This window comes from Sinohyriopsis cumingii, chromosome 15 (assembly GCF_028554795.1).
Source record: "Sinohyriopsis cumingii isolate HCF-2022 chromosome 15, ASM2855479v2, whole genome shotgun sequence".
Lineage (NCBI taxonomy): Eukaryota > Metazoa > Mollusca > Bivalvia > Unionida > Unionidae > Sinohyriopsis > Sinohyriopsis cumingii.
In genome coordinates this window covers 58,913,483-58,938,392 of record NC_142975.1, presented here as the reverse complement: position 1 = coordinate 58,938,392, position 24,910 = coordinate 58,913,483, and the positions used below count along the sequence as shown (strand labels likewise).

General features: G+C 33.8%; 1 protein-coding gene across 1 annotated transcript in view; it reads right to left on the bottom strand.

Annotated features, from left to right (window-relative positions):
* LOC149781874 (forkhead-associated domain-containing protein 1-like) overlaps window positions 1–24,910 on the bottom strand; it is a 106,661-nt gene that overhangs the window by 39,288 nt on the left and 42,463 nt on the right. The window contains exons 6-13 of the mRNA XM_089936066.1: window positions 21,167–21,346; window positions 11,537–11,629; window positions 10,512–10,589; window positions 9,836–10,048; window positions 9,123–9,362; window positions 7,962–8,160; window positions 7,439–7,627; window positions 3,781–3,908 (exon numbers count right to left, since the gene is read on the bottom strand). Of these exons, the coding sequence (XP_089792192.1) occupies window positions 3,781–3,908; window positions 7,439–7,627; window positions 7,962–8,160; window positions 9,123–9,362; window positions 9,836–10,048; window positions 10,512–10,589; window positions 11,537–11,629; window positions 21,167–21,346 (1,320 nt within the window). The remainder of the gene's footprint in view (window positions 1–3,780; window positions 3,909–7,438; window positions 7,628–7,961; window positions 8,161–9,122; window positions 9,363–9,835; window positions 10,049–10,511; window positions 10,590–11,536; window positions 11,630–21,166; window positions 21,347–24,910) is intronic.

Genomic DNA, 24,910 nt, shown 5'->3' with positions numbered 1-24,910 from the left:
TACATAAGACACTGGTTTGCTTTTGTGTATTTAACACCATTTTTTAGCACGTGCTAGGCTATACATGGCAACCAGTATATCTGGCTGAAGAAGAATCCAGGAAAATCCCATGAAGAACAACTGACCCACATGGATATAAGTGAGATGCAAGTGATCTGTCAAAGTGAGTGAATTAGGCCATTCAGCCACAAGGGGTACCAAATATAATAAATCATCCAGAATAAAGTAATAATCAAAGACAATTATATAGTATGATTTTGAATAAAAACTCCAAATCAGCCTACCATTTATAGTATCTAACTAAGTTGTTATTTTAACAAACAAATGTAGCACATTTGACACCGTAAATACTACAACACTATAAATTCAATAAACCAGGATTGATTGGTAAACACCAATAACACTGATGAATCACAAATGTCAAACCAATAAAATAAAACCTTAGGATTTCTTACAATTAGTAGTTATTCAAATAAAATCAATAAGTCAATAAATAATCAATAAACCAATAAATAATCAATAAATAAACTTTCAGCATAAGCATAGATTAAACTATTAGAAACATAAGAGACATAAAACTTCATCAGCTTCCATTCATGCAGTCTCATCATTCTATGTCAAAAGCATTTGGATCATTTTCAGGTTTTCTACACCAGTTTTAATTATCAGACAACTGAAATAATTGATTAATGTATTTTTAAAACAATATAGAGCAACTCAGATATAGCTGTTACATTTAAATGTCTTTGGTCTTTCACATAATTTTCACAAACACAAACAAGTTCCAGGTGGCCAAGTGGTCTAAGATCCTTGCCTTTACAAATCATTCACACATATCATCTCTGTCCACATTAGGTAGAGTCTTTGCTCAGCTTGACCAACATGGTTATGTGAGAAAGCTTGCCAGTAGCTTCCTGTGGGTTAGTAGTTCTTGGCCAGGTACTTCCTCCATATAATATGCTGGCTTGATGTGCTGAAACATGGTGTTAAATACCCCCCCTCCAAATAAAACACAAAATTGAAAGCATTTTTAAGATGGCAGTATCCGCACAAGAGCAACCTTTTGCCAGTAATTACAAGCAGTCCTTTGTGATAAAGATATAGATTATCAAACCAAATGAAGCAGATAAATCTGCTGGTTTTCCTGTCTAACTGGCTCTAATTTTTTCAAATACTTTGACCAATTCTTGTGACTGGCCTACAGATAAAGCCCTTGTCTAAAAAGCAGAGTATTCTAAATGCTTATTACATAGCATCACATAGTCCTCTCTGCTATTGATCTGAAAAAGGCTTCCCCATTTCTTTTACTAAGTTGTAACATTCTATGTCAAAGCAAAATTTGGGCATTATAGTGTGTTTACCACTTCTGTTTTCAATTTAAGGGATGTCACAAAAAATTTCATTGAGCAACTTTCATTAAAGTTTCTTACAAGAATATAATCAACAATTACAACGTCTGCCTCTGTAAAGATTAAAATAGTCTCCAGCAGCCATGTAAACAGTAATCATCATGAAGACAAGTTTCAGACTATGCTGACCTGCAAAATATGGAACCTTGAAACAATACAAATGATAATAAGGTAGAGGTAGATGTCAATAAAAACCAGAGATTAATTTCTTTGTTTTCTTTCCAAATCATTGCTCAGAAAATTTAATTAAGAAACTTTTAACATTGTCCATCCCTAAAAGCCAGATTTGAAAGGGAAGAAGTCAGTTTTGTAATAACCTTGGAGTGACAACCAGTCTAAACATTATTACAAGCATAGTTCATGCATGAGTAAATGCCTTGATTATCCATAACAGTCAAGGCTTGATATGAAATGCATGCAGTCCACTATTCTAATATGTAAAATGCACAGCTAACCCACTAAGAGTACTCTATCACAATATACAATGTAACTCACAAAGAGTACTCTATCACAATATACAATGTAACCCACAAAGAGTACTCTATCACAATATACAATGTAACCCAATAAGAATACTCTATCACAATATACAATGTAACCCATGAAGAGTACTATATCATAAAATACAATGTAACTCACTAAGATTACTCTATAATATAAAATGTAACCTACGGAGAGTACTCTATCACAATATACAATGTAACCCACTAAGAGTACTCTATAACAATAACAATGTAACCCACTAAGAGTACTTTATCACAATATACAATGTAACCCATGAAGAGTACTCTATCACAATATACAATGTAACCCACAAAGAGTACTCTATCACAATAAACAATGTAACCCATGAAGAGTACTCTATCACAAAATACAATGTAACTCACTAAAAGTACTCTATAACAATATAAAATGTAACCTACGGAGAATACTCTATCACAATATACAATATCAACTCATTACAAGAAAGTTCACAGTGTAATGTTAAACATTTATTGCTATATTCAACTGGTCTGACAGAAAGGGCCTTCTGTTTAGACTATGATAAATGTAGCATCTACAAAATCAATATTATGAACACAGAACACAATACTAAACCTATGTTAGTAAAGTAAGAATATGAAGGTCACAGTGACCTTCAGTTGTAAGGATGTAAAAGAGATGCATTCAGTTATAAAGTTTCATGATTCTGACACAAAGAGCATCGAAGAAATAAACATAAAGAACAATATTCCAACAGAGTCAATGAAGCAATAAGGTATATGTCACAGAGACAACTTTTTTCCACCAAGAGTGTTGTACTTATGAAGATGCATCCCATCATTATGTCTCAAGATTCTAGGTAGAATAGTATACATAATGAATGCCAGAAACTCATGTGGTCATATACAAACTTAACCAAAACTCATGAGGTTATACACAGACCTAAACAAAAGCCAGTAAATGTTTAAATATAGGTCATGGTGAGCTCCTTTCCTGTAAGAATATTATACTAATAGCGATGCATATCATCATCAATTTCATGCTTCTAGCATGAAATAAACATCCAACACAAAGTTTAACCCAAGTCAGAAAAGTGCAAAATATGGATCACATTGACCTCATTTCCCAATGTGTGTGTAGTGCTAATCCAGACACATCTGCTCACCAAGTGTCATGATTCTAGACAGGATTGTATGTATCATACTAGAATCTATATGATCATTAGCAAAATACAAAAACTTCAAAGAAGTTGGTAAAATGTAAATGGAGGTCACAGTGACCTTCTTTCATTGTACAGATGTGGTACTAATATAAACGCATAATATCATTCATTTTGGTCATTCTATCATGAACAGTACTCAATAAATTAAAACACAAAATGGAACCCAAGTCAGTGAAGCATGAAATATGGGTCAAAGAAACCCACTTATATAATGAGGGTGCAGTATTCATCAGATATATCCTCTCAGCAAGTTCCACAATTCCTGGTATAAGAGAATTACAACACCTATGGGGTCATGATCTGAATGCAAAAACTTAGCCAAGAATGTACAAATAATGTAAATGTATATGCAAAATTTAGCTCACTTCCCTGGGGTGGGTACTATGAAACCCACTTAAAACTGCTGCCCAGGACATGAGAAGAAAGAATGGCTGAGATGAGGTGACATTGCTTTTATATAAAGCATAGTGAAGACCAACATCTTTCCTCTACTTTGGAGTGGTGAGGTAAAACTGGCAAATATTAAATGCTGATGCAGTTACAATGTGTGCTGATTATTTGCCCTAGCTTTTTGCTATGAAATTCGCTAGTTTGTAATCAAACTTTTCCTCAGTACAGCCTCTTCCAATTGTATTCTACACTGTATGATTCACCCAAAATTCTTACATTTTTAAGTTGTTCTAAAGAATTCTCTAATTCTTCTATTTTTTTTCTTTCAGCCTCAACTGCATTTTCTCGTTTTTCCGTTTCCACAGCTCGAATATCATCAATAGCCCGATTTAGCTTTTCTTCCACTGAAAAGAGATACACAAGAATTAACATAGTTGGCCATAGTGGTCATAAATGTACAATAAATACTGCTGGTTAAACAAAAATACTGACCAGAGCATTGTGTCTTGTCTGTGAATAATATTATTATACTGCTTACAGATGAAAGATAGGAACTACTTGCATCATATTGAAAAATTTCAAGTAAATACACCCGATGATGAAGAATAGGTTTCACTTTTAAAAAATAGTACTACAGCACCTTAACACTGTTGACAGTGGAAAGAGTGATAGCTGTATCAATATTCACACATGAGACAAAATAAGATTAAAACATTTCAGCTATGCCAGCATAATTCTTCAGTGTATTTTCACTACCGCAGTCATCCCTTCGCTCAAATTTACAAATATGACAAGAAAAGTCAAATATCCTCCTGAAATGGTTATCAATAGACATTCACTAAACATGAGGAAAAATGATCAAAGGGAGAAAACATTTGTGGGAAAACAAATTTAGTTACATACTTTCTCTTTTGTATGTTGCCGAGAAACTGCCGAGCTCTGTGGCGTCATGGTCATGCATGATACACTAAAGTGGGTGGTATTATAGAAAGGTAGACAGATGTAGCTCTACAATGATACCAAATAGTCTGGAATATCTAGTTGCACTACAAAATACAGATAGAAAAACCTCATTTTTTGGACCCGACTTTTTTTTTACCCAAAATTTGCCTGTGGCTGGAATCTGACTTTGTGTCCGGATTTTAGACATTTTGGTCTCAGTTCTAAGGCAAACCAGTATGAACTGCAAACAGACAGATGAGCCTTTGCAAAAAGTTGGATAAAATGGGCATTTGGAATAAAGAGTGGTCTCCATACAAAAATAATTGCTCCGTTTAGCAAAAAAACAAAAAAAAAAGGCCAACCTTTACCCTACTGCTCATGCGCGAGTCAAATAGCCAATGAAAAATGATGTTTCTAACACCACCAGGCAGTATGTTATTGAAAGATGACCGGGCATTTGGTGTTTTTGAGTCTATTCAGAAATAGCTTTCAAAATGTGTTTCCTACTCGATTTTTAGGCAAAATTGACAAAAAGCTTTAGGGGTTAATGTGTTAAACTTCCATATATCCTACTATTTGATTATCAATAGGAATGATTTTCTGTGTATTTCAAAATAAAATCCATGCAAATGACTACTGAGCTTTTCTGAACTTTTAAATGGTAATAATTTAAATCAGTTTAAAATGACTAGACTCCATTATATAAATTTTTATCAAGATAGCCATTAAGCATTGCATGCTCTGTAAGGGCCCGACTTTCTACCATTTCATTGGCAGAGCATTCCAAAAAGACCCATGTGGTCATGAACCAAACAAAGACTTAATTCAAGCGAGACAAAGGTGAAATGAACATCACAGTAATGTTTCTGTATTGCTGTGGTACCAATACAAATGTTGCTGTTGTTGTGGGTCTGACAAAATTTTCAGCACATGGCAGGCTATACATGGCAACCAGTATATCTGGTGAAGGGAGAACCTGGAAAACTCCTACAAACCAACAGAAGCTGTTAAAACTTTCTCACATACCCAAAGTTGGCCACGACTGAGACTCGAACCCACCTGGACAGAGGTGAGATATCAGTCATCTCTAAAAGTGAGCACCTTTGACCACTAAGCCACCTGAAGCCCCATTAACAGGTATGTATACAATCATCTAGCCTAATTTTTCTTGCATGAACAGTTCAAACACAAAATTTAACCAAAGTCAGTGAAGTGTGAAATAAAGGTCAATGTGACCCACTTTTATGATGAAAGCAGAGTACTTATCAAGTTACATACCCTTAATATATTTCATGATTCCTGTTTTAAAAAAAACATCTGGTCATACCATAATGCAAAAACTATGCAAATTCAGCAAAATGAAAAAATGAAGGTTGCAGTGAACTTCTTTTCTTGTAAGAGTGTGATGCTAGTAGAAATGCATGAAATCATTTATTCTGAAGATTTTAACGTTGAATAGAGCTTGAGAAATACACTTAGAAATATAACCTAAGTCAATGTCAAAAGAAATATGGATCACAGTGACACATTTTGTAAAATGGGCATAGTATTCATCAAGATGCATCTCTCACCAAGTTTCATTTTTCCAGGTTTAACAGTGCATATACTGGGTACAAAAGAACAACCTTAGTTCATTGCAAAACTTAGCCAAGAATGTATAGCTAATGTACATGTACAACGTTTGCCCCTTTCTTGCACTATAGCTGCTATGAAACAAATTGCTGCCTAGTACCTAGAAAGACAGACTGGTTGTGTTTCAATGAGATTGTATATATTTATATGTGAGTGTGCAGATTCCAAAGCCGGTACTGTTCTCTATATGTGCAGATTCAGAAGCTGGTACTGTGGTAGTACATTAGTCTTCCTCTACTTTGTAGAGGCAAGCTAATAATGTGCTGGAAATCAAACTCCTGCAAGGTCTCATAAATGTAAAATCTGCATGCCAGAGTTGATCTACAGAAAAGGAAAATCAGACTGATGGACAATTAGGAGCCATAACTCCTCTGATGATACAGAAGGATAAAAATTGAACTACTTTGAGGTTACATAAAAACTGAACTACTTTGAGGTTACATAAAACTGAACTACTTTTAGGTTAAATAAAAACTGAACTACTTTGAGGTTACATAAAAACTGAACTACTTTGAGGTTACATAACAACTGAACTACTTTGAGGTTACATAAAAACTGAACTACTTTTAGGTTACATAAAAACTGAACTACTCTGAGGTTACATAAAAAAAACTACTTTTAGGTTACACAAAAAATGAACTACTTTTAGGTTACACAAAAAATGAACTACTTTGAGGTTACATAAAAAATGAACTACTTTTAGGTTACATAAAAACTGAACTACTTTGAGGTTACATAAAAAATGAACTACTTTGAGGTTACATAAAAATTGAACTACTCTGAGGTTACATAAAAAATGAAGTACTTTTAGGTTACATAAAAAATGAACTACTTTGAGTTTACATAAAAACTGAACTACTTTTAGGTTACATAATATAAAGTTGTAAATAACGTTTGGTCAAATTCCATCTATTCCCATTAAAGTTATCTTGTGGAAAGTCTCAACAGACAGACAGGTCAAGAGCTAGATTAATGGACATATGTGATTACAACAGCTTGACAGAATGCTTAATAATCCCTGCATTAGTTTACAAGAATTTTGGGATCTGTGCTGATAAGATCATCTAAAATATAAACCATGATATACAGTGGAATAGGTTTTCCCTACACATGGGATTTTGTGAATATTGGTAAATAATGATGTAATTACAATTATGTAAGTACATACTAATGTATTAATTCCTGATAATAAACAAATTCAGATAAAAAGAAAAAAATGACAATCATTGAAATTTCATTATAATTAGGTTCCAGTGAACTAAATATATGGAAAATGCCTTCCATAGAATCTGAAGTAAATTAGGTTATATGTAAAATGCCTTCTGAAAAATTTGAAGAAATCAGGTCATATGGAACATACCTTCTAATTTAGCTTTTTCAACTGCATCAGCTATACGTTGTTGTGCCTCCTCTTTCTGTGCTTTCAACTGAGTCTGAAGATCCTGTTTGTACTGCTCTTCTTGCTGACTGATCTGCTTGACAAGACGCTCCTTCTCTTTAAGCGCTGTCTCCCACTTGGCATAAAGAAGGCCAATGTGCTTTCCTGGGGCTGAAATATTTAGCAACAATTCAATTCAGCTATTGTACATTTTTTCATCTCTCCATCCATCAATTTGTCTGCTTTGTGAAGAATGATGTTGAAATTAAAGATGTAAGATACTTTAAGTCAAGTCCGACTGCAAACAACACAGACCCTGTTATGCTGTTGCATATTTCACATTGGCAGACCAGTGTCTATGTTGTTTGTTTTACTGATTACTCCTAACAAAACTGCACAGACTCAGATCTGCCAGTGCATTATGTGATAGCAGATCTGGGTCTGTCTAGTTTGCAGTTGGAATTGACTTACAGGTAGGTATATATTGTTAGAAGCTAAAGCTTACCATCATTTGTAAGTTTGACATTGACGCCACACTTTTCAATGGCTGCTTCCAGATCAAGTTCCCAGGCCATCTCTCCCTCCAACAGCTTGATGATGATATCCTTAACCCAGGCTACAGATTCATCTGCTATGGCTGGCTGTAGCAAACTTATCTCCTCCTTGAGAGAGTTGGACAGTCGACCATTATCCCTTAAATGATCCTGTTTAGAAAAACAAGATTTGGTCAACGTGATAAATATTGATAAGAGTAAGTGATTCCTTGTTTCCTCCAGCTAAGAGAGCACCTAATGCAACAGCTGTGGTGAGACAATATTGTATTTGATGTTGTGATTACTGCTGTATGAATGCCATAATACAACAGTATCAGTTTAAAAAAGTAATTTTTTTGCACAACGATTACTGTATTTTGTATTTGGGACAGTTGGTTGAGTAAATCCCATAAAATGTTTTGTATAATGACCTCATTGTTTATATAATGACCTCATTGTTTGTACAATGACCTCATTGTTTGTATAATGACCTCATTGTTTGTATATTTTGTCTTCTTGAAGGTGCTCCTCTACAGATCCTGATTCTGCTGAGTACAATTATTTAATTTAGTTTGCATCATATTTATTTGCACTTTTCTCATTAGGAAGTCTGTATTTTGCTTATTTTTGTTGGTGTATTTGATAATATGCAATATGGATGGAATTTATTTAACAATAGATGTCATGTTATACAATATTACAGTAATTTATTTACTGGTAGATATGAGATCATAAAATAAAATGGAATTTTCTTATAGGGAGATGTGATATCACACAATATAACTGGAGTTTAGTGTTACTAGATGTGATATGATACAATATAACTGGATTTCATTTATTGGTATATATGATGTGATACAATGCAACAGTAGTTTATTTATTGGTAGATGTGATATCATACAATATAACCGGATTTTACTTATTGGTAGATGTTATGTGATACAATGTAACTGGAGTTTATTTATTGACAGATGTGATATCATATAATATAATTGGAGCTATTTATTGGTAGATGTAATATATACAATGCATATAGACTTTACTTTTTATACATGTGATATCATCCAATGCAAATAGACTTTATAATTGACAGATATGAGTCTTTTATTATTAGTAATAGTATTCCACCATACCACAACATCCTCCAGACTTTTCTTGATGTTCCTAACATTCTTCTGGAAGTCCTTCCCACTTGTCTCTGCCAGACGGACTTTGTCTTTCATATCCTGGACTTTCCTCAGCAATTCAGTTCGTTCATCCATGATTTTCTTCATTGTCTCAAGCAGTTCATCATCACTGATTTCAGTGTCTGGAGCCTTGATACCTGGTGTGGAAAATGTCACCTGCAGCACTCGATTCCTGAACCGCTCAAGCTGCAAATAAAGAAATTGAATGAATGCAAATGAATGTATTCAGCAAAACAATTACCCAGCTGATTTAAAAATTCTGCATTCAATTATCATCATGTAATAAACATGTCTGTTTCTTCTAACTTTTAATTCATACAACAATATTGGGAAAAAATTCACCATCATCAATTACCTGTAAAGGCACAATCTCAGAATATGTGTCCTCCATACATCTTTGTAATTTACAATGATAGTTTGTTTTCACTTATTTGGTGAGCTAAACATTTTAAAATAACTGACTGGATCCCACCCACCCACCAAATCTGCCAAGAAACCATGACACACAACTTAATCCTTCTAAAATGACAAAATTTATTGTTATGAATGTCAAAATGGGGTATTAAGTGAGCTAAAATGGATAATTTTGGACTTAATTGGGCATACAGCTTTAATTAAATGTTGGTTTTTATAATTCCCTTTATAAATCTGTCTCATACCTTCTTTGTAGCCTGTTCAAGGTCAACTCTAACAACTCGCTCTGCTCTCTGAAAATCTGTGGCCTCTGTTTTTGCTTTCTCAGCCTCAAGTTGGAGCTTACGCTGAACATCCTTCTGTTCGAAGACATTGGCTTTCATCTTATCAAGTTCTTCTCTGAGGTTGTTGATCAGTTCAGACTGCTCTTGTAGCTTGTTCTCTGCTGACTTAAATTTCTGGTTGTGAAAAGAATTGAGAATCAGTCAAAATCCTTCACTGAGATCTTTCATACTGGCAAGTTTCTTTTTAGAATATGTTTTAAAATGTTTTGGGACTGCTGCCTTTTTTTAATGACTATTTAATAAAAAGTCAAAGATCATTTCAAAATTTTGATATAAAATTGTTTCTGAAAGGCTCAATAACATAAAATTATTCAACCAACTGTGAGTCATGTTAGGAAAAAACTTTAAATTTAAAGAATAGGTTGCATTATATAATGAAAAAAGAATACTGACTATTGAAACATCTGCTGTTCTTTCAGTGTTCATAACATTGATTGGTCAAATGTTAATTTGAAAGGGAAAATTATGATAAATTACTGGAACTGAACACCACACTTATAACATGGTGATCCAACAAAAAAATTCTTAAATGTCTCATAACAGGGTCAACTGTTTTTTCGTTAGGTTATTTGTATACCTGTCTGAGACTGATCAGTTCTTTCTCTCTGGCATCCTTGTCATCTATCGGCTTTGTAACATCCTTGCCCTTGGTAAGCTACAATATTGAGAAAAATAATTCAGAATAGAAAGACTTTATGATCTGAACAGTATTTATTTGCAACATAAAGCTTTTCTATTTACAAAAGTAAATTCTCTCATTTATATTTGAAAGCGATGTTTGTTAGGCACTGCGATGACTCCTGTTTTACGTCTCCTTGACAACTTTGAGGTGATATGGTCAACTTGCATCAACTGCAAAGTAAGAAATGGTGCAAGAGACTTTAATTTGGTTAATAGTTGTGGTGAGAAGGCATGCTACCAAATTTCATAGATACATTTTTAAATATCCATTGTACATAAATATTTGTCCAATGGACATTAGAAATAATAAAATGTATTGAATCAAAGGAAATCAATGAAAACCAATATATAAATGACAGACTTTTAACATTCATCAAACTGACAAAAAGTGATACAAAATTTGAGAATCAGTAAGGTTGGCATTGCCACATTTTCAAAATCACAAGCAGAGGGAAAATTAAGGAAGATCATAAAAACAGCTGGAAAAATAGTAGAACAAAAATTGGGCCTGTTTAAAACACTAAATCATATTTCAATGAATCTAATGTGTACAACTTTATCCTTTTTCCATTCACAATGCAACTTTTTGTCCTTTTCTGCATAGCAGAGAAAATAACATTTCATTTATTTTCTTGTTTCTGTTGTTGTTGTTGTGGGGTTTAACGCCATTTTTCAGCACACGATAGGCTATGCATGGCAGCCAGTATTAATGGTGGCGGAAGAACCCAGGAAAACCTTGGAAGAATCACCTACCCACGAGAAGCTACTGGCAAGCTTTCTCACATACCCACATATATATTCAAGTTTGCATAATGGGTTGATGCAAATGAAAAAAGTAATATTTGTCTTGTCTTCACTGTCAGAAATATCTGGAAAACAATATGGAGATCAACATAGAACAGATGTCATTTACTATTGTACCTTAGATGTCAGAGATGCAATTTGTGCATCCCTCTCTCTGATTTCTTTCTTCAGTGCTTCTATCTCACGAGTCAACTTGCTTATTGATGAATCCTACAAAGCAATGGAAAATTTAAATAAAAAATTCTTTTGTTTTAAATTTTTAAATTTAGATCATTGACAGATGTGTCACAACAAACTGTCAGCATTTCATTCAACAATAAACCTGTATAAGAAAGTCACCTTTAGAACTGGGTGTAATACAGAAGTGACCGTTATATGGAGGCAATTTTATATAAGGTGTATAATACTGGGTATCATATATATTCACTTATAAGTTGAGACCAACTGCAAATTGCAGACTCAGATCCACCACTGCATAATGCACAGGCAGATCAGGGTCTATCCAGTTTTTCAGGTGCAATCAACAGAACAATCAACAATGATTCTGACTTGCTTGCACAAATGTGACCAGTCAGGGTCTACGTTGCTTACAGTTGGACTTGATTTATAAGTAAGTACATATGACACTAATAAACATGGTTCTCATATACAGATGACTTTCTTATAGAAGTGACTGTATGCAGATTTAACTATATGACTGTACAGCTCATTCCTGACTTATGTGATAGGTGACTTTCTTACAGAAGTGACTGTATACAGTTTTAACTATATGACTGTACAGCTAATGTCTGACTTATGTCATAGGTGCATTTCCAAGAGTGATCACGTAACTCAAAACTGTGTAACTCATAATATTTGGTTTAACTGCCTTTAATTTTCTCCGTAAAACAAGTAATTATGTTAACATTAATACCATTCATTTTAGCCATTTACAAATCTTTTTTTAATTTTAATTTGAGGCAAATATTTTCATAATTCTTAGTCTTTGCTACAATAATTACATTAAAACAAAAAAATCATAAAATCATGTTAACATGAAATTGTCAGATAATGGACATTAAAATGAACGCTTCAAAACACTGTTTGATCAATTCATTTATTTACATCTTCCTAACAGCAATTGCCATCTCTGAGAAATAATTATGAATGTTTGCCAACACATATTTATATTCTCCTTGAGTAAGTTTGGAATAATATTTTGAATGTAACTTTAAAGTTCAAAACTAAGCATCAAAGAAGGTCATGCTGGAGATTACAAATAATTTTTAAGCTGACAGGCTTTATCCATGGCACAATTACACTAGCTATAAAGTTGCTACAAATTCAATTCCGCACAAATTACTGTGAAATATTGACTCTTCATGGAGAGGGGGTGGGATATCAAAGGACAGTTTGGCAGTGTCTGTAACCCTCTAACAGACCCCTACACTGTGTAGTATTCTTTGTCTGAATACTGCATGTTTCCAAGGGTTACAGGTTTGATATCTACCCAGTCCAGTCTGCATTGGCTGCTTCACTGTGTCCTTGGGAAGGGCACATCACTCCCATTTCCTTGACAATGATGCCATTAAAACCAAAAGAAAAAACTTAGATGCATTTTCATTTTGGGAAACTACTATTTTAGAATGACATGCTAGTTCACATTTTTAGTTTCCTTTAATGTCTTTACAACATTATCCATGTGTTCCCAGTCAGTTATTTAAGTACAACTGTCCTGAATATACCTGATAGATGATGTAGTGGTAACAGCTTTTAGACCATAAGCTGTTAACATATAATTGATACTTAACATTGTTTCAATGTGGTGAAAATGAAACAGCAGTTCAACACTGTGATTTGCAAAGATTATAAAAATCAAGAATTGCTGCCCCATGTAGACAATACAATTTTGCCACACAGATATCAAACATACAGAAGAGATAAATTACTTCACAGCTTGGAGCAACCAGTGGTACAAAATAAATGCAATATATATATATATATATATATATATATATATATATATATATATATATATATATATATATATATATGGACAAAAATGTACACTACTATAATACAAATAAGTTGAAAACTTAATTACAGAATAATGAACTTAAAATATGATCTTCATTTGAGCAAGTATTTACGTGACTGCTGTTGTTGCTTTTTGCTTTGGTAAAGCCTTCCATATAGGCAATTAAATAAACTTACAAAGCAAGACCAAAGCCTGTGTTTATATAATTAATCAAACATGTACATAACGATAACTTTTTTCATTAGTGCTTGTGGAAGTAACTGTGATGGAGCTTGTATCTATCTGGCGAAGAGTAGTTACACTTTACCTGGTAAATCACTTTGCAGAAATAGCGATTGAAGAATATTCTGTAGATACTAAATATTAAACTAGTACAATATATACATGCTTCTAGGTCAAATCCAACTGCAAACTGCATAGACCTAGATCTACCCTTGCATAATACACCTGCAGATCTGGAATCATGCAATTTGTTTAGGAGCAATCAGAAGAAAGAACAACATAAACCTGATTTGCCATTTTGCATTATGCAATAACAGATCAGGGTCTATTTTGCTTCCAGGTGTCCCTGACTTATAAGTGAGCATATGTGGTAACAAGTATATTCTACTGATTATGTACAACAAACATTAATATACAGTATTTCTACAATGATAATCCCAAGTTTATGCCTTGTAAATGTGATGAAAAGTGAGAGTGTGTTTATCATTGGTCTAGGCCTATCATTCCTTAAATTCTGTAAAAACTGGAAAGAACATAACTAAACAAGGCCTATCATTCCCTAAATTCTGTAAAACTTGAGGATGGGCTTATAACTAAACAAGGCATATCATTCCCTAAATTCTGTAAAAATTGAGGATGGGCTTATAATTGAACAAGGCCTATCATTCCCTAAATTCTGTAAAAATTGAGGATGGGCCTATCATTCCCTAAATTCTGTAAAAATTGAGGATGGGCTTATAATTGAACAAGGCCTATCACTCCCTAAATTCTGTAAAAATTGGGGATAGACTTATCACCAAGCACGGGTTTATAATTGAACAAGGCTTATCATTTCCTAAATGCTGTACAAATTGAGTATGGGCTTATAAATGAACAAGGTCTATCACTCCCTAAATTCAGTAAAAAAAGGATAGTCTTATCACTAAGCATGGCTTATCATTGAAGAAATATGGTAAACTTCACAAATACCTTGCCTGCTTGTAAATTATGATCTCCCTTGACAAAAAAGATGATGATAAATACCACAGTCACATTCATTAATTCTAATCAAATCATATACTAGCAAAAAAAATAATGTTTTCATAGTGAATGATTTACAAATATCATTGTTTTAGGTTAAGACATGCATATTAAACCAGCCACCAGTCACTTTGTAAAAGGTTCCTGATAAACCCTAAAAAACACCAGTTAGTGATGCAGAGGAAAATCTTGATATATATCATTGTGTCCATAAAATGTTTTCTAATATATTATTGAATAAATAATACCATCTGTAGTCTCTTATAATTTGAGTCCAACTGAAAACTCCACTGACCCAGACCTAATGTACCAACAAACAACACTGACCACAACATTGACCATTATCTGACAATTTGTTATTTGCAGCTGGATGCAACTTATAAGTGAGTATATATGGTAAACATTCAACATACCAAAAACTTATTCTCAAAAGCAAAACCTAGACATAATTCAATATTTCTGTACACATCACAGTGTATGTATCCATTATACTGGGGTCAAACATAAGCAATCTTTCATCTGACTTCTTGAAAAATAATTTTCTTGTTTACAATATATAAAAAAAAACCAGGAAATCTTTGAATTGTTCTACAGTGTACTGTATGCTTAATATGAATTATTATTTACACTGTATGATTCTGATTCTTTGTTGACCTTTGTAAACACAATTACAAATATATTGTAAGTCATTTACAAGGAATTTTTTCCAAAGTTAAAGATTACAGAAATATAAAGATACCCAAAATTATTCTTAGTTTCACTTTTGTGTTCGGTGGCATCAAAGTGTTTGAAATTGAATCACTTACATGATTTTGTTCAAGTTAAATCACTTACATGATTTTGTTCCAATTTAATCACTTACATGATTTTGTTAAAGCGATGACCTGTGACATATATCTAAGCACCAATTTGGCAGTATTCCAAAATCATCCAACTGGACAATTTATTATTGACTCTACATCAAGATCTTCTTTTCTAAGAGATGTGATAACTGATGATGCATGCTGAAAAGTACACATGCATGACATGCAAACAATAGGAAAGGAAGCAGGACAGAAAACCAGATTGGCAAAATTCAGTAAAATATCATATAAACATCATGAAATAAGGTGTAAACGTCAAGAACAATTAATACAGTGGTCCCTAACTATAACAAAATGTGCATTTATCCATTATTATGCAGCCTTACCTAAAATACACCCTGCTAAAAGACCATTTTGTGTATACCATGGAATATTTACGAGTCCCCTAAGTAGCATTAGAGTGAGAGACCACTATACTGCAAGTTACACTGGACAACAAATTTTTACAAAAGTCATGTTACTGAAATAAAATTAGTCAATTCTTATCAATTTTTATGTGCTGAACACGAATATGACAGTCAAATTGCAAAATTGGCTCTATTTTTTTTGTAATCTGCAAGAAATTAATGTTTACATAACGAAATGCATTCCAATAGTAAAAGGTCAACTGTAATAGCCTACCTATAAAAAATCAAGTCATTGACTACATCTTAGATTTCTTCGCCTGTCTCTTGTACAGCTGTTCGGGAGCATCTCTGAGGAGTGTCCAGCAGTAGTCAGCCAGCATTGTAGTGGACCATTTTCCCTGGTATCTTTGTTCCATTGTTGCGATATCTTGATGAAAACGTTCGCCGTGTTCATCACTAACAATACCACAGTTGCTAGGAAAGAAATCCAAATGGGAATGAAGGAAGTGAATCTTTAGAGACATATTGCAGCCAAGTTTCTTATACTTCATCAACATGTCTTCTACTAGTTCCTTATAGTTTTCTGCCCTAACATTTCCGAGGAAGTTTGTAGAAACTAGGCGAAAAGCATTCCATGCTTGTTTCGCGTCACCTTCCAGCAAGTTGTTGAACCGGTCATCTTTGAAAAGCTCTCGAATCTGAGGACCCACAAAAACTCCCTCTTTAATCTTTGCTTCGCTGAGTCGAGGGAATTTTTCATGCAGGTATCGGAATGCTGGCAAAGTCCGGTCAATGGCTTTCACGAAGTTCTTCATCAAACCTAGTTTGATGTGAAGGGGTGGTAGCAAGATTTTCTGAGCCTCAACCAGAGCTGGGTGTTGGATATTCTTCTCTCCAATGGCTACATTCTGCCTGTGAGTCCATTCCTTCCTCATGTAGTGCATTTCCCTTGCTCGGCTATCCCACTCGCATAAGAAACACATGTATTTTGTATATCCTTGCTGCAGTCCCATTAAAAGGGCAACTACCTTCAAATCACCACAGAGGTGCCAGCTGTACTTGTTATACTCAATGGAATTCAGTAGCTGCCTTAAGTTATCGTATGTCTCTTTCATGTGGACAGCATACGCTACTGGAATAGATGGAAGAATGTTTCCATTGTGCAAAAGCACAGCCTTGAGACTCAGTTTCGAAGAGTCCACAAATAGTCTCCATTCTTGTGGGTCATGAGTGATTTTTAAAGCATTCATGAGGCCCTCAATATCGGAACAGAATATCAGATTACTTTCCTTTCTGAAGAAAGGCTCCAATTGCTGGTGGCGCTTTCGATATGCAGTAATTGTGACATCTTCTTCTAGAAGATTCCATTGTTGGAGTCTTGATCCTAGCAATTCTGCCTTGTTCTTTGATAAGTCCAAATCACGAATCAGGTCATTTAGTTCTTCCTGTGTTATTCTGTGTGGGGTTGATGATGCACCACAGTGAAAATCTGGATCACTGCATGCTGATGGACCAGGAGAAGAACAGGTCGACTCACCTTTGTCTTCGTCAGATGAATCAAGAGAATATTCTGCTGGAGGTTCTGGAATAGGAAGTCCCTCACCATGTGGAACTGGTCTCAATGCAGACGGAATGTTTGGGTAGACTATTCTCGACTTCTTTCGCTTCGTTATTCCGCCGGAAAGAGGAGGAACCAAGCAGAAGTAACAGTCATTTAGGTGGTTGCTTGGCTCTCTCCACACCATTGGGACTGCAAACGGCATTGATGACCTTTTGCAATTCAACCACTGTGAAAGCTGTGTTGTACATGTAGCACAGCATATATGCGGAGCCCAAGGCTTGTCTTGGTCACCAACCTCGCATCCGAAGTAAAGATGATATGCCTTCTTCACTTGAGAATTGATACTTTTCTTCTGGTTGGCAAATGTCACTTCCCCACAAATATAGCAAAAATTGTCCGCGGTATTAACACACTTTCGAGGCATTACTGTTCTTTATTGTACGTAAATGGATAAAATAATAAGTTTTATGTAACAGTAGCTTGAACTGTCTCGCACAACGTCTAAAATATTTTAAATGCTGAACCTATCTGATTGGGCTTTATATAGTACACTGCTTACGTCAGCTTCAGCAGCCGCCTGGCATTAGTATAATAGGCCTACACATGTATAGTACACTGCTGACGTCAACTTACTTCAGCAGCCGCATGGCATTAGTATTGCATTGCATCAGAAAATGATGCAATCAACTGTGGATGATGTGAGCATGATGGTATTATGCAATGTTACATCATTATTCCGGATGTTGCTGCAGTCCTACTGGAGAAATTTACACAGTGAAACATAGAAAATGAGGTATATGAATATCTTCAAAACGAGAGCCAATACAAATTTTTCACGGTTATATTCGTGTTCGGCACACCAAAATACTACAGATTAGGGCCTTTTCAAGTCAGTAATGATTTCACTGTTGACCAGTGTTATTAATCAAACATCACCCTGGTTATGGTTGGTTTATAGTACTAACTAAAACTGAACCTGTTAATAACAAACCAATGGCAACCAATCAAAACCTTTTTCACAATAAGTCATTTAACAAAAAAAGTTACCCAGTAGGTACAATAGATTATAGTTACAGCCATATATATATATATATATATATATATATATATATATATATATATATATATATATATATATATATATATATCAGAGGTCCCAAAAGTTTTTGATATGATATTGGAAACTTGATTCAATTTATCTGATTATGCCTCTGATAAAAGAAGCTAAGAAGCTAAACAGTGTGTTTTTTTTTAAATTTCAGCCATGGTTTTTGGCTGAACAACTTGCTGCTGAAATTTCATTATCTCAAATTAAAATGTTCACCGTTCTCATATTCAACGATCGTAAATGCTTGTTGTATTTAGATCTGCAATAAGTCAGGGGAAAACATGAGCTGGGTCTTTCCTGTGATCTTAACGATGTTTAAGTATTTAATCAGTGGTTATTTACACCAACACACTTATTTGTTTGTCTGATGTTACTATAAACGAGCAATTCAGAAAACTTGGACACGATTTTGTTTGTTTGATTGACTGACTTTAACTTTCCTTTTTTTTTCATTACTTAAACTTGTAACAATGTTGCAATGACATTTATTGTTATAGCAATGCAAGCAATATGAAGTGGAGATTTGCATTTATGCTATGTCATTATGCAAAGCAGTATATATGGGTTCACTTGGCCATGACAATTTATACCTTAATTTTATTTGTTGGCAGAAGCATTCAGCTAAGATTATGAAGCAATTATGAACAATGCTCAAGGTGATATGTGTTGTTGTATGTAGCTTTACCATGCTTTTGTCAGACATGACATTTCAAATTGTTCTATTGTATAATTGTGAAATTAAATAGAAGAAAAAGTGTGTGTGTGTATATATATATATATATATATATATATATATATATATATATATATATATATATATACACACACACACACAATGACAGAATGTACCAGGTTAAATAACAATCATTATATGAAGTCTATAACAAAGCCAGAGGGAAGGAATCTACAAAGAGAAACAAGGATTAGTTACATTACTTCAACAGTGTTTGGTTTTGTGCACATATTTAAGCAGATGAGGAAAATATGAGGTTTTATATATGAGTAGTAAAGCAAGAGAACCATTCTACATTCTAAGCTGCCGTGCAACACAGGTTAGCTGTTACAGAAGATTAAACCATCTGGAGCTGCTTCTGGGTTTTTGGTATTAGAGATCTGGCTAACTCTGTAAACCATCTACTTGAAATGAAAAAATTGTTGCTATTTTTTAAATTAGAATAGATATCTGAATAACTTTGGTCTGAACACTTATTGCAAATGACCATCAAAACTGTTCAAACCTGGATCATATCTAAGGCATTTGGAATAATCTACTTTAGAATTGATGTAATTAGCACACAACACTGTAGATAAACATTATGCTGGCATTCAATTTATTTTAATTACCCAATGTTTTAGGATGCCCAAAATAACTTTTTTCTTTTGATATCCAAAATAGTTGGCAAGAAAGAAAATAATTCCCAGCAAAACTGCCCAAAAAATTAAGACTGGGGTTAAATTGTACTCTATATATTTACTGCTTTTGTTATCTCTTATGTAAAAACTGTGTTCTGTTCAAATAAGAAATAAATATATTGAAAGAAGTTTGTTATGTCCATAAAGTCTGCACAATTCTACGCTATTCTTAAGCAAAATGTTTAATTTAAAACAACCATTTAAAATGCACAAAAAATAATTCAGAGAAATGAATATCTTGTATTCATCAACTTACTCTCACTACATGTTATTTTGGTAGACATTACTTAAATCATCGAGTCCACATTATTTTTATCCAAAGAATTACCTGACAATGCATACTATTGATTTGGATAAGGATAGTTTTAAAAATAGCACAGAAATCTGAAGTAAACTTGTTTGTTGAAAGAAGAACATGTCAAAAGTCTCTTATTATTATGCAGATGATTGTTTGCAAATATCACACTAGTTGCAGCAGTAACCTCCCTTAAGCCCAAAACTCTGGTCCAAATGACAGAAGAATCAGTATTGCTTAACTAAATATTGGCTGTCTTTTGGCAGATAATTTTCACTGATAAATAAATAAAACCACACAGTAACTTATAGCAATATAGAATTAAACTGTGTTATATATTTTGCATAATAAATTTGACATTTACATTTTAAATGTTTAAGTAGTCGTTATCTGTCCCTTTCTTTAAGCGAGTTGTGCACTGCCAGCTGTCATGTGACTTACACTAGTAAGTCACATGATTTTGCAAAAGTTCTTACACCTAGCTAGAATAATTTTAACAGAAATACAGGATATGATATCTTTTTTAGTAACTAATCATATTCCTAAAACTATGTTCATGAGGTAATAATAATTTGTGTTAAGCAACAAAATAACCTTTATCGAAAAACACAAAAGTACATATTGTAGTCTAACACACACATACACCTAAAGAAGAGATAAACTTTTATGTAATTCTGAATGAAATATTTGAGAAGTTTGTTATTTACTCCTAAATTCTGACACTGAGTATAGAATCTGGTAGCTGCTAAACCTATAAACATATCAACAACAAAAAAAGGTGATGTTGGGGGTAAGGGGAGATTAATGGGGTAAGGGGAGACTAAAACACATGAAACAGCTCCAAGGATTAGCCAGTGTTCATATTAGCAAATGTGGTTGCTTATCAACAGTGGTCTCTTACTTTACTTGACATGTCTCTTTGCATTTGAGTAACAAGTCCTGAAGTGATATTTTTATCCTTTTTGACTCGTTCCAGCTCATTCCGTAGATTATTTATCTCTTTCATCTTTTCAGTCAAGTCCAAGCGTAAATTAACGGGATGGTCACCGTCATTCTGTGTTTCACTTTGCAGATGTGACAACTGAAAATTGGTTAGAAATAATTCCATTTAGAAGAAGCATTGATGCAAGTACAGTATTTCTTCTGTGATAAGCCAGGTGCCCAGCTAATACATTTTCTGAAAAGTGTGTGTGCAGGAGGTGTTTTCTTAATGAATAAAGCCCCCTACAGTTTATTTTTTGCAAAAAGTCTAAAAAATGAGCTAATGAATAAACACGGGACAAAAAGGGTATCTTCATGCTTGTAGGTGAATTTCTCTAGTATTTTCTAATCCAAAGAATTGACATCTAAGAGATATCCTATACAAAAATTAATACTAAAATGGATGAATATCATTAAAATATTATGTTTGGAGTAAAGACATTTGGTGTTAGCAGTGCTGCACCATGAGACCTGTGAGAAGCTAAGAATCAAAGAATGTCACATGGTTTGTTTTGGGGTAGTGGTGGTTTAGGTCATTGGTATTTTCATGATTGTGCAGATTTACTGATACATTGTCATGCCAAAGCTAAGATGCCAGCATATATTTCATAAAGTATGATAAAATGTAATTACTTCTCACAAGAAAAATGTTGCTTGAATTAAAAAAATGGATTTTGAGGGTCTCCACCAATTCCCATCAACATGACACAGTGTAAACCATTGTAATATATTTATAAAGTACACAAAATTGAGATGGCTGCTGACTGGTCATAACTAAATCAGGCGGTAGCATAGTTTAGTTTCTTGTTTTGGGAGTTTAATGCCATTTTTCAGCATATGACAGGTTATTCAAGGTGGCCAAATTATGATTGGTGAAGGAAGAACATGAGAAAACCCCGGTAAAAATCAATTACCATGGGAAGCTACTGGCAAGCTTTCTCAATATCATGTCATAACAACCACGGCTGCCAGTTTCATACTAAATTAAGAAATCCCCATACCTTGATCACTATATGAAGATAGAGGTACCTAAAATGTCCCCCATAACAGCTCAACCCAGGTGAAACACTGCCTTTGATAGGCACCCTTGAATGGCTCTCTAAAAATGGAGGTTTGATAAAAATGGATTAGTTAATATGTTTCTGGAAACTGCCAAGATGCTTGGAATTATCCTTTCAAATGTAAGTTAGTGACATTTTTCTTGTGAAAATTAATTACTTATAGGTATGTCATCTGGCATCTTTGCTGTGCTTTGACAATGTATCAATCTGGCTGCACAGTCTTGAAAACAATGGTGACATACATTATGTGAGGACAACAATGTCAGACCAGAGGAAAAATCACAAACTTCTGGCTTCTCTGGCTCTTTATTTCTTACTACTCTAACTCATAAAGACATGTGACAGCTTGCTGGAAAGGAACATTTGTCAATATTAAAATGGCACCCAGACGGCACTGGTAAGTATCACTGTAAATGCTAATATCATTACAAAATTGCAGGCTACATGTGAAAATGCAAATTCCCGACTTACAAACCTTGTCTCTTAATATATATCTAAGGGGCCATGTATTAGAAAGGTTTCAAACCTGCTGTCTACACTCTCAAGATAATATTTTCATAAATCTTACCCGTTATACAGTAAACTCTGTCTTGAAAGAACATTGCTATAAAAGACCCCCTGTTTTGGGAGACCAGATTCTCAATGCACAAATTTATTAATTGCAGTGCTATGACCTGTAATAAGAAACCACCTGTCTTTAGAGACCATTATTTTTTGCAGAAAGTGTGGTCTTTCAAGAGAGGTTCTACTATAGTATCAATTTTGAGCTGGAAAACTGCTTTTTTGTAAAAAGTTATGTAGTGTTGTGAAGTGTACATGTCAAGTAAGTGAATGACAGGGATGAGGATGAGTGACTGTTGCAATTCACTTGTCCCAGGAGCAGGGACAAGTACATGGAAAAATGTTCCAAATCCTGTGACTTGTCATTAAAGTCACAGATGGCTAGTGAAAAGGAACATCAAAGATTAGTTAATACTACAGTATAATTTTTCCAAGATTAGTTAATACTATAATTTTTCCACAGTAGTGTTGTTCATATTTTGAGTAATATATAATATAACAAAGTGCAAAAATGAGTAGATGCTAAGTTTGGTATCACTAAATCTGCATTTCACACTCTCTGTAATGTTTGCATGGATCATCAGCCATCCCTTCTGCTGTCACAGACTGGTTTAATGACTTTCATTCACTTATTATAAAGCTCAAAACTGGTTTGTGGTTTGAATCCAACAATATATATGGAACAGGTATTAGATGAATAACTGCAAAAATGGCATTTGATTTTCATTGTAAAATCCTGACTATCAAATGCTATTTTAGTAGCACCAAACTCAGCATTCATGTTTTTACTTTGAGAATAGAAAATGGTAACCTGTTAAAAAGATTACAGTTGAACAACACTGGTATTTAGTTGAGCTGGAGCATGCTGCAGAAAGTTTTTGTAGTTTTTGCACACAGCACTAATGCCATATAATGCCCTGTTCACAATTCAGTTAATGTGAAGAAATTGTCAAATTTTGAGGAGAGTGTATATTCTGTACAACTACAACTGCAAACAATTTTAACGGCTGAAAATGTGAAGATATTCTTGATTCACGTGAAAGCTAAATATTTCTTTGCACTAAAATCCGAAATGTCCTTATGTATGTAAACATTTGTTTAAACATTTATTCCAATGAAAAAGCAAAATGATATCAACTATTTGGCATAACATTACAAACCGAAACAGAAATTAAGCCTTCATTAAAACATTGCAGTTGGGGTCTATAACCGAAAATCATGTTATGTATGGAATTGTGTTCTAGTGAGAACAACATTATAAACTGAACTGTGGTATACAGTGAGAACAATGTTATATTAAAGATACAACACTAAGTTTCTTGTTGTTTCTTTCAATCCATATTGTAATAATTTTGGTCTAGCGATTCATGCCAGTACTGCATCATATCAGGAATCATGTTATAACAGGGGAGAGTAATATTCTTAAGATAAAACTGACTCCATTATGGTGTGATATTGTTCTCAATAATGCAGGGCAAAATCTTACTTAATTTTTTATTTATTTTGTCTCAAAATGTTTGTGAAGGTGTATTTGAATAGCAATGTTATCAGTAATGTATTTGTTGTCTTTATGAACTTGATTGAATCTTTATTATCACAATTTTAAAATAGCTAACGAGTATCACTCAGTGATTTAGAACTTAAATACCACTTGTATTTCATGTTTTAATGACTTTCATGAAGGTCTTACCATGAAAATTATGTTTTACTGACGTGATATTTTTGCTAGAGTAAAACTGCCAATAGCTAACTTTTCTAGTCTGAAATAAGAGTTCTTCATAATAAAAAAGTTGTACAGGAAAAGGAAGAGAAACGACCAACAATTATTCACAATCTTTCAAAGCAATGCTGCTGGAATAAAAGCAATATGAAAAATATAATGTATAATGCAGTGATGACTAGAATAAAAGTTCACAATAAAACTGAGTGTACTTGACTGCAAACTACATTCTTGTAATAAATTTTGGATAAAAACTGACTCCTAATTTGTCTAGAGTAAACACTCTATTGGCAACTGAAAAAAGAGAGTGAAGCCTTTTAAT